Genomic DNA, 11,573 nt, shown 5'->3' on the forward strand with positions numbered 1-11,573 from the left:
TTGATACATTCTTATTCCCCTCTCGGATACATCCTTCCTTTTTGATACATTTCTCTCTTCTCGAATACATCATTTCTCTATATATCCTGATATCTATTGATGTATCCGAAAATTCAGTAATATATCTAAAATTCATAAACTTTTAATTTTTAAAAAAATATAAAAATAATGAAATTTATATAAATTATACCTATAAAATTCCATTGAAACAACTCAAATTTCGCAATCACACATATACACATGAGAAGCTAGAGCAAGTGCACGGTTACATGACTGACACAAACAGAGGGAAATGAATAAGGAAAAGGATACCCCTTGTCGATTCAGTTTATGTGGCTAGAAATTGCAACTGTAGGGTACATTCTTTTAGTTATCCATACTAAAATTTTATATTACCAAATAAATTTCTTCCTAACAAAAACCACTTCATATCAAATAGAGCTCGAACCAACACCCATGTGGACCACTCCCTTCGATTCCCATGGTAGCCTTCTTTTCTCCTTCCCAATTCTCTCCCCCATACTATCCTACTGCCCATTACTCACCACAGTTGTCAACTTGTCATTATCCAATAGTAGCACTACTCCTATTTATCACTTTAATTTTAAAGATAAAATGCTGTTAAATTAAAGAATGGAAAGGGTATTTGGTAGTTCTTATCTTAATTGTGATTTGTGAAGCTCAATATTTGAAAAATTGTAGATTAGTGCTTATCTTAATTTGACGTTCATGATTTTGGTCCCGCAGATTTGGAAAGTGCATCATGACCGTCCGTCCATTAAAGTCTTGATCACAGGACCACATTGACAGCTGTTGTTGTCCAATTCTTGTCCCCAAATGTATCATCACTTGCCTCAATGCTGCAACGCCTCCACCCGACAACTTACCTTGTCTTGTCCCAATTTTGTGTTCCCTCCCTTTTTTTTGATTGATTCACGAATTAAATTATATCAGAATTATATATTTTCAATTGATAATGTGAAATAATTCAGATTAAAATTCTGAGATTAAATTTATAGTGTTTGGTTATTCTACTTCTTTCTAATTTATATTAACTAAAGTTATGACGTAATTATGGCATAAATTGAACATAGATTTTCACTGAATTATTGTTGTTGTATAATATTTTTTTAAAATTAAATTCTGAATATCTTATTTATCTTATTCCACGCCAAACAGGGCCTCTATATACAAATCTTTCATTTCATTCTCTTTATATATGTTATAACAACCCACCATTTAGCATCTCTAAACCAATCTTGAAGAAGAAAAACAGCAAATATTGGAGAAGGAAAGTTTAATTGCAATTTTACTGAATCAAATTATTAGTGAAAGAAAGATGGAGTGTGTTTTGGCTCATGAGAAGGATTTGAATCTCAAGGCAACAGAGCTTAGATTGGGTTTACCAGGGGGGACAGATGAAGAATCTGACAAAGAAATTGCCTCAAATTTTATGAAGAATAACAAGAGGGCTTTGCCTGAAGATGAAGATTGTGAATCAAACTCCATTTCTGATCCCAAAACCCCACCTGTTGCCAAGTAAGTCTTCATATTTCCCCTTGGAAATTCTTCTATCTATCAGATTATGGAGAGAAGTACTGAACTTTGTATTGATAAAATGGTTTGCAGGGCACAAATTGTTGGGTGGCCACCAGTGAGATCTAACAGGAAAAATAGCTTCCCACCATCAAAGAATACAGAAACTGAGTGTGGGATGTATGTCAAAGTTAGTATGGATGGTGCCCCTTACCTTAGAAAAATTGATCTGAAATTGTACAAGGGTTATCCAGAACTGTTAAAGGCCTTAGAGAAGATGTTCAAGCTGAGCATAGGTGAATATTCAGAAAGGGAAGGGTATAGAGGGTCTGAATTTGCCCCTGCTTATGAAGATAAAGATGGTGACTTGATGCTTGTTGGAGATGTTCCTTTTGAGTAAGTTGTTGAATCTTGAATTCATATTTTTTCAATTTTTAGGAATCGCCATGTTCTTTAGATTTTCTAATTTGGGGTTCTTTTTATGGTATTTCAGAATGTTCTTATCATCATGCAAGAGGCTAAGGATAATGAAAGGATCAGAAGCAAGAGGCTTAGGATGTGGAGTTTGAGAAGAAGAATTAGAGGATTATATTATGAGTTCTTCTCTCTTTAAGCAGGAAAAAGGGGGTCTTTTTCAGCTTGGGTTCTCGAGTTGCAAGAATCTGGAAATTTGTTTTCACTGACTGGGAAGTGCAAAACAGAAGAAAGAGCCTAACCATTTGCAGTTTTGTTTTAAAGGGGTAAAATGATACTCTTATTCCTATATGTTGTGCAGGCTTTAGAAACCATGGTGGTTTCTATAGATCCTTCAGTGTAATAATAGCATTGAACATATGAATGAAGAATGTATTTTCTATGGAAGAAATTGTACAGACACAGTATTCTCAAATGAAAATGAGATCTTTCCTTTGTTCTCTTTCATCTATATCGAAAATTCATTCTTTCTTCTTATTTGGCCATGGGGTTTTAACACATCTCTTATTGGTTCTCAAATGGAGTAATAATCAAAAGTTCCAGTTTCATTTGTTTCTTCTAACATGACTATACATCACCACATTCAACAGAATTTATTCAGTATGGAAAAAAAAAAACAAGGCTAAAAACCATGGTTTTTTTTTTTTTTTTTTGCTTTTTAGTTGTCTTGCATTTCTTTGATCTATGAGGTGTAGTAGTTGTTGCTATAACAACCAAAGGTCTAATTTTTATGGTATAATCACAAATCATACATTAGCAGATTAACTTGATTACTACTGCTTCATCAGTTTCAATTTGGTTGTTTTATTTTCCCTTTTAAAGCAAAATTGAAACAGAGAGTAATAACTATTGAAAAGAAGCACAAGTTTAGAAAACTTTGCTATTTTAGTGGATTGTTGATCTGTAATATTTTTGAATTAGCCATTTCAAGGCAAAATAGATGGAGTGAAGTATGAATCAAGGTTAACCTTTGGAATTAGTTGAGGTGGGCAAATAATTTGAAGCTAATAAGACCAGAGGAGGAAATTTTTCCAGTAATTGGTTTAAGCATTTAATAAGTGATAGATACACTACAGTTGAATCTTTTACCAAGAAAGATTTCAAAACTTCAATTGGACTCAATGTTTATATAATTAGACTCAGTAATTTAATCTTGTAAGTCAGAATATAATAAGATACATATGGCTGTCAAAACTTCAATTTTTAACTTTAAATTCATAGTCTTTATCTTAATTAATGGATTGGAGGTTTAAGTTATTGGAAAATGAGAGTACATATTTAAGGATTTTTTTTTAAAAGACAAATACCATTATAGACTATTCCTTTAATTGGCATGACTATTTTACCACACTATTTCTATTAATTGATGTTTAGTATTAAGTCTTAAAAAATGATTTGAGGAATAAGTAATTAATGTTAAGGGTAAAATATAGGGAAAAAAATATAATTGTCTTCTCTTGATATGTTAAAAACAGTGTTTTAAAAGGTTGTGTTCTCGCCTCTGGCTCGATTCGGGGCGGGCTCTGGCAAAACGCCCCAAGACTCATGTGTGGGACTTAGTTGTGTGGGACTTACGCCCTAAGTGGCCGACTGTACGGTCTAAACACGCTCAGCGCCCAATGCTCGAAGCTCGCCTAACAGATTTTACACAAATTATGTGTTAAATTCTTTAGTTAACATTGTTGACCCTCATAATTCTTTAATAAATGAATAATACTTAATGTTTTTTTCATCTATAAAAATAAAAACATTAAGAGTAAGTCAAATAACAGGTCATAGTAACACTTATTTACTATTTGGCAACACCATGAGGGTGATCATTACTTTACATTTCTTTTAAAAATATATAGTCAAATTGTACACATCGGTTTTCATATGTTTCAAAATAATCATATTTTATTATTTTGCTATTTGAAAGTAATTTTGTTTTTATTCATGAATAATACTAATAAGTTTTATTGATTTTTTTTCTTTTAGAGAGAAAAATTACATAGTATGATAATATATTTTCAGAAATATTGATTATTTTATTATTTGAAAGTTAAGATATTAAAATTGATTTGCATCGCATAACAATTTTTATGTGATTACATTATTTATACTTGTAAAGTCATATTAGAAGTTTTATTTTTTTTATGAGTTTCCTTAATTATGTTTTTAATTATTTATTATTATTTTTTATTATATTATTTTATTATAACATAAATTAAAAATTTAAAGATCTATAGGGCTTACTTTCTGTGCCATCTCACTCCGTATTAAGTAAAATGTCTCGCATCATACCCTCGTTTATAAAAATACTAGCTAAAAAATAATACGTAAAATCAAAATTTTATTTTTGAAATAATTAACCAGTAAAAGTAAACCGAGGGAGTAATTAAGATGTGACAGAAATAAACATGGTCAAAGACCTGAATTAGTAAAGTGCAGATGCAACGAATGCATTAATTAACCAAGCACTAATTTAAAGAATTCCACCATTAATGAACATGCCATTCTTGCAAATTGCCTTAATTCACATATAAATAAGATAAATAAAAGAATAAAAGATTCCCATTCCAATGTACGTATAATTAGCCTTAAGTCTTGTTAATCAAAGTTTATCATTGCTGCTTTGCCCTTTAATCAATTTTTTTGTCCTTTGATAATTATGTTTGTGGGCTGGGGTTTTGAGATTAAAGTATCCTTAACCATCATGCTATCTGCTAGTTGGTGGACACACGACATGATTTATCGAATAATAAAAGTTTTTTTTTCTTGAGAAAATTATTTGTACTTTACTAGTGTAATTATTTAATTTTGCAACAACTTTAAGGCTTAAAAAATAAGTTAGCTTGGAGCCTTGTGCTACCCACATTTAGCAAAAATAAAGTTGGCTGAAAAGTCGAGATGAGTTAATCAACACCACCATCACCATTATTATTATTATCATTATTATTATTATTATTATATCTTTGATCATTCAGAAAAATCATCTAAATACACTAATACCTCTGGTTTCAAAGTCATTTTACCAAATTAAACTTATTCTAATACGCTCGAAAGTTAAAATTTTAAAATTCATCCTTGTTTTAATTCGTGGGGTGTGAATTAATGAGATCTTCAAAGAGAAATAAAATATAATTAAACAAATGTACTCCTAAATCCTCTCATTAATTAAGAGTTAAGACTATTAAATATTTTTTCTTGAATAGTGGCCATAAATCCCAAGTCCTATTACATTTTTTTCCTCATAATCGGAGTGTCGTGCTAGCCTCGATTGATTTCACGAGGTATTTTTTATCTAAAATCTCATAATTTTCAATTCATTTCATTGACCACTATTAGCTTTTGAAATCCATATGGTTTGATCCTCTTCATTATTATCAATCTTCAATTCCATAAGCCGTAATACAATATATATACAATGGAACATGAGAAGCCAACCACAACTTCAAGTAGATAATCCAAATGTCTTCCACAATGAAATCAATACTTTAATGTTCTAAAACCCTGGTAGGATTACAGCGTTGAGCAAGACAACCTATTCATGTCCAATTATCCCACTTTCAAGAGGATGAACTTGATGGTTATTATGCTCAACAAGAATATAAGAAAGAACAAAGAAAAACAGAAAGTTTAAATGGATAAACAAATATCCGAGACCACATAATTTACTGTGTTCTTAAGGAATTTAATCCCCTCACTGTATCCGAGGTTGTAGATTATTTCCTCCCAGGATAAAAATGATATACCTATTAAAGAAATAGCGGCACCTTAAACTAAAATAACTTCAGCAAACTCAAAAGTCAGCAACGAAATCACACAAAGACTCTACTTAATTTGTAAGAAAATGTATACAGAATAAGCAGAAAATTCGATGTAGGAAACTAGGAGGAAACCTCTCTATTTATAGCCAACAATAGATGCAAACTCACTTATTCAGAACAGACTCATCTGTTTAGAACATGCATAGTGTCTTTTAGGAAAAGAAATGTATGTTCGAAAGAAACATGTCCTTTCTGAAACAGTACCACAAATTTAAATTTAATTTTGTTTCACGAATTAATTAGTTAGTTCCGTGAATTCATTAATAATTCAGCGAGTTAATATTAAGAAAAACGAAATTAATTAATGAAATTGATTAAAAAATTATAAATGAATCACTTGCCAAAGCCCAAGCCCAAGCCGAGCGGCAATGGCGCTAGGGGACACCCTCTACTTAAAACCCTTTAAGATTTAAAAAAAGTGTTACCTAATATAAGGACAGAATTTTTCCTCTCTTCTACCAATGAGAATTTTCACTTCACTTGGTTCTGCTCGTTTCCCAATTCACACCTTACTTAAACCCAATACAACTTGTTTTATTCACTATCCATATACTATATGATATGTAGCTCAAGCTGAATTTAAGAGTCCATCATCTTACTCCATGCATGAGATTGACCATAGTGCCACACTTTAGGGACTGGATGAAGTCTAGTCTAATATATTAGGCATCAAGGAAGCTTTGAGCGACACACGTGCTACCATGGCCGGGAAAAAGGCCACAGAGATGCTTCAGCAATACTTCTCAAATTGCAAAATCATGGCCTTTGGGTCTAACAGATGGCTATAGTACATATGTTTATCCAACAAAGTAGTCTTTCCTCTTGAGATAAGATATGACCCATCAACTACTTATTTTCCTTGTAATTTTAATTGCCACATAGGAAAGTTAGCTTATTTCATGTAATATGGGCATCCAATATAGGCTACAGGGGGAATCCATATGCCTGAAAATTCAAGCATATGATAATTCCAGAAACCTTTTGAGGAGACACTTTGCAATCCTACAAATGAACCTTTTGCTTATGTGGATTGTCTTTGTAGAAGTTTGTGCCCTATGTAATCAACTAATGCTTGATCAGTTGTGATTGATTACAGGTTCTTTGGACTAAACTCTTCCAGATTCTAGCAGTTGTTCTTCTTCCATTGTCCTATAGCACTGACATGAAAACCATTAGTTTTGGGAACAAAGTTTTATTCTGTTTTTCATTCCATCGGAATGAAGAATTACATGTGTGGGCAGTTCTTTTTTCATGTGCAAGTTATATTGTTATTTCGGAAAAGTTAGTGGAACTTCCGGTGTAAGGAGTTTCTAGCAAATGAAAGAGGTTAACAATGGCACAATTCAAACAGGCTAATGTGGTTTACAGTGGACTAATAAATAATGTCTTACGCCACCTACTAAGCATTTCACATTCTAAACTTCCGGTGGAAGTATCATATCACATCCCATGAAATCTAGCAAGGCTGGAGCTCCATAAGAACAGAATGAATTTTAGTTTTCCTACTTTTTTAGCTTAAAGTTTTATCACAAAAAGTAATTTGATTGCATCTTTTTTTGTTTTTTAAATACCAAATATGTTTGTCGTTCCCATACATCTCTTTGAACAAGTTAGTTTTTGTACAGAAACCATATGCCAACAAAGCCTCAAGGAAAACAGATGATAAAATTCCCCTCCGCCCTTGGCTTTTCTCCAGATATGTTCCTTAACGACTCAGTTAGGTTTAAGTTCACCAAAAAGATATCAACAAGAATGAAGACATTTGTTTTCCCCTTTGACGGCTATATTAAATGCCGGTCAAATACTCATAACAACGAAAAAGGAAACTAAACGAATAAGGAATATAGAACATTCCTCGGAAGCAAGAAACTTTCAAGGTTGACTATGGATGTTACAACTAATTCTTTTGAAAAGATACAAGCCTGTTTCTATAATATTTCATTAAGCGCCAGGTTACAAATCCTAAACATTTTCACCATTTAAGATAAGGACGTTATTGTTCAAATTCTACATCCAGGAGAAGTACCTCGGTATGTTGTGGCAGAGATCACTCAAAACAGTTCCTCATCCATTTCAGTATCACTTGAAAGAGATAGATAAGAGGGGTACCACGACGAAATTGGATGCAGATCCTTATCTTTGGTATATCCTGAAAGCTTCATATCTTCATTTAGTAGACTCAATATGAAGCATATCCTGTCTGCATCCACATGTGACGTATCTCCCATTACAAACTCATGCACTGCAGAACCCAACTCAATCCAGCTAGATCCCCGATTTTTTTTCACATGATGTTCTCTGATCAATGCCCTTACTCTAGCTACATCACGCCATCTTCCTGCAGCAGCGTAAATATTGGACAGGAGAATGTAATTTCCAGAATTCTCAGGCTCAATTTTGAATAACTCAGATGCTGCAATTTCAGCCATCTGGACATTGCGGTGAACATTGCAAGCTGCAAGCATTGCACCCCAAACGGCTGAGGTGGGCGCTACATGCATACTCAATATCATCTCATGGGCCTCTTCAAAGAACCCACCACGACCAAGGATATCTACCATGCATGCATAATGTTTTTCTGTGGGCTGAATTCTGAATTCTTCAGTCATTTGTTTAAAGTACCTCCTCCCTTCGTTAATAAGTCCTCCATGGTTGCAAGCACTCAAAACTCCAAGGAAAGTTACTTCATCAGGCTCTATATACTCTCTTTGCATATCCTCAAATAAATATACTGCCTTTTCAACTAAGCCATGATTAGCAAACGCAGCAATCATTGTACTATAACAATATAAATCTTTTTTGTCTGCCATTTCAAATACTTGCGAGGCTTTCTCAATATTTCCACATTTTGCATAGAGGTCTAATAAACTGTTAACAACACGTGTATCAGAAAAATATCTGGATCCTACATCATCACTCATAACTAACTCAACTGCATCTACAATCCCTAATTGAGAGCAAGCTGAGATGATACTCAAAATAAAAGTCTCATCCAGTTCAAGACTTTGCTTTTTGAAGTTTTTGAACAATTCCAAAGCAGCAGAAGGCTTCCCATTCTTAGCATAACCACTAATCATGGTTGACCATGCAATAAGTTCTTTCTCAGGCATTTCATCAAATATACACCTTGCTTCGTGCAATTTCCCAGACTTAGCATAGCCATCTATCATCATAGTCCACGACATCACATTCCTACAGGGCATTTGTTCAAAGCAGTCCCTTGCTCTTTCTAACTCACCCACCTTACAATACCCTGATATCATCAAATTCCATGTTCCAGTGTCACAAATAGGCATTGCCTGAAACAGAGAACTCGCTGTATGCACATCACCAGCATCTGTATAGCCCGAAATCATCACATTCCAAACAGCCATATCCTTAGTAGGCATAGCGTCAAAAAGATTCCTAGCCTCCACCATATCTCCCTTCCTAACATAGCCACATATCACACTAGTCCAAGAAACTACATTTTTCTCATCCATGCTATCAAACAGCTCTCGTGCAATTTCAAGCCTTCCATTAGTCACATACCCCGATACCATTGAGTTCCAAGACACAACATCCTTTTCCTCCATCCCATCAAATATTCGTCTGGCACAATCAACCTCCCCACATCTCATGAAACAGTCAATCACAGAATTTTGCACTACTAAATCAAAACCAAACCCATATTTCCAGATAAACCCAAACATCCCCTCACCATCTCTCAACCATTTCAGCCGTCCTAACGCCTTAAGGATAGATGATATAGTGAAATTCAAAGGCATAACATCGCGGATACACATATCGCGGAAGAGAGAAAAAGCATCAGTATGCTGAGAATTTTCAACATACCCATGAATCATTGAAGTCCAAAGAAAAGGGTTTGGTGCAGTAATTTCATCAAACACCTTGCGAGCATAGTCCGTGGCACCGAAACGAAAATAAAGGCGAATGATTTTGTTGAGAACAAGGTCTGATGAGGCAATGGATCCACATACTAATAAATGGGCATGAACTGATTTTAACCTGTTTAAGGTTTTGCAAGTTCGGAGAAGATGGAAAACAGCTTCATTCATTGCATTTCATGGCGCCAATGGCCAAGGGGCTAAATCAATTCAAACTTTTTTCTTTATGTTTTGGGCTTCTCAAATGGGCTTGACTAATATCAGAAATTATTGGGCTTTAAGGGCTTTCCTTTTGGGTAATGTTCTTTGTTTTCTATTTGTTTTCCTTTACATATGTATGATGGATTGGTGCACCCTTGAATAATAAAAGGGAAAAAAAGGATAAATTTTTGCATATAGCCACTTAAAAATATCTTAATTATGATCCATAACTATAGTTTGCTAATTAAAATTCGTAGTTATAGTTATAGCAGCGTTTGTATACGTTTATATAATTCGTTATACAATTCACAGTTTTTATATAGCGTTTGTATATTTCACTATACAATTCATGCACAACTTTTGTATAATTCACTATACAATTTATAATATTTATATATTTTTCTATACAATTCGATTCGCGCACAACTTTTGTATAATCACAATTTGTAGTGTTTGTATATTTCGCTATACAATTCGATTCGCGCCCAGCGTTTGTATAATCACGCATATTGTTTGTATAAATCGCGCGAATTATACAAAACTCAAACTGTATTCGCGCACAACGTTTGTATAATTGCGTACAACATTTGTATAATCGTGCGAATTATACAAAACTCAAACTTTATTTATGGAGGGTATCTTCGTCAATAAATATTTGTAAAAAAACATATGCAATGCATGATATTTTTAACACACCAAACCAAATAATGCATAAAAAATAATCTCTGCATAATTAATGCAAGCATAACTAATACAAGCATTACTAATACATTCTATTTAGCATTAGTCTTATACACTCTATCAAATAGCCCTTAAATAATTTAATAAAGTGAAAATATACATTAATTAATAAGTGACAATTATATAAATTCCAACACATTCATTGGTTTACCTTTGTTTTCCTTTTCTTCTACTTTCTGGATTTTGTTTTTTAACAAAAGTGCAAAAAGAGGATAGATGAGTTTTACTGCACATTCTCTGTACACTTGGTTTTAGGTTGAACAAAATTAAGGCGAAATCGCATCAAATCATAAGTTAAGTTAAATTGAGAAAAAAATCTAATTAGTATTTGGTTCGATTTGGTTTGGTATTGAGAGAAAAAAATTCTAATTATACTTGATTTGGTTTGTTTTTAGCTTATAAAAGTCAATTCGAGACCAAACCAAACCGACATTATATATATAATTTTTGAAATTTATTTTATATATAAAAATATTTACTTTGATATAATTTATAAATACTTCTTATAATTTTTTCATAGTTTTTATCTTTTAACATATTATTTCAAGTTTGGCTTAAAATTTTGAATGGTCCAATAAAGGTTATAATCCATAGATATTAGTAACTCTAATAAAGCTCAAATCAAAATCAAATCAATACTAATGCTAATAAAAAAGTCAATTCAACCCTAAGAATGACAATAATGTTGAATATTTGTTCTTTAGTTTTACATTGGTTTAGACAATATAATTAAAATACATAACATAATTTTAGTTTTTCTTTCATGTTTAGTCATGTAATTAATACTTATTAGACTTATTTTAGCATGATTTAGTACTTTTAAATTATGATCATTTTTATTATGACTTATTTATTTACAATATTTATTTTATGCGATTTTATTATTAGTTTTATTGAATATTTTAGTGTCATCATTCATATCAAA

At 32.6% G+C, this 11,573-nt stretch overlaps 2 protein-coding genes across 2 annotated transcripts; one reads left to right on the forward strand and one right to left on the reverse strand.

Moving 5' to 3' along the window:
- The first annotated feature begins 1,188 nt into the window (after positions 1 to 1,188).
- Positions 1,189 to 2,454, forward strand: LOC129899272 (auxin-responsive protein IAA4-like). Its single transcript, XM_055974177.1, has 3 exons — positions 1,189 to 1,539; positions 1,630 to 1,932; positions 2,030 to 2,454. The coding sequence occupies exons 1-3, from the start codon at positions 1,340 to 1,342 to the stop codon at positions 2,103 to 2,105; spliced, it is 579 nt and encodes a 192-aa protein (XP_055830152.1). The 5' UTR covers positions 1,189 to 1,339; the 3' UTR covers positions 2,106 to 2,454.
- A 5,138-nt stretch (positions 2,455 to 7,592) lies between these two features.
- LOC129899457 (pentatricopeptide repeat-containing protein At4g02750-like) lies at positions 7,593 to 10,030 on the reverse strand. Its single transcript, XM_055974435.1, has one exon. The coding sequence runs from the start codon at positions 9,875 to 9,877 to the stop codon at positions 7,871 to 7,873; it is 2,007 nt and encodes a 668-aa protein (XP_055830410.1). The 5' UTR covers positions 9,878 to 10,030; the 3' UTR covers positions 7,593 to 7,870.
- Positions 10,031 to 11,573: the final 1,543 nt, after the last annotated feature.

The sequence above is a fragment of the Solanum dulcamara genome, chromosome 8 (assembly GCF_947179165.1).
Source record: "Solanum dulcamara chromosome 8, daSolDulc1.2, whole genome shotgun sequence".
Taxonomy (NCBI): Eukaryota; Viridiplantae; Streptophyta; class Magnoliopsida; order Solanales; family Solanaceae; genus Solanum; species Solanum dulcamara.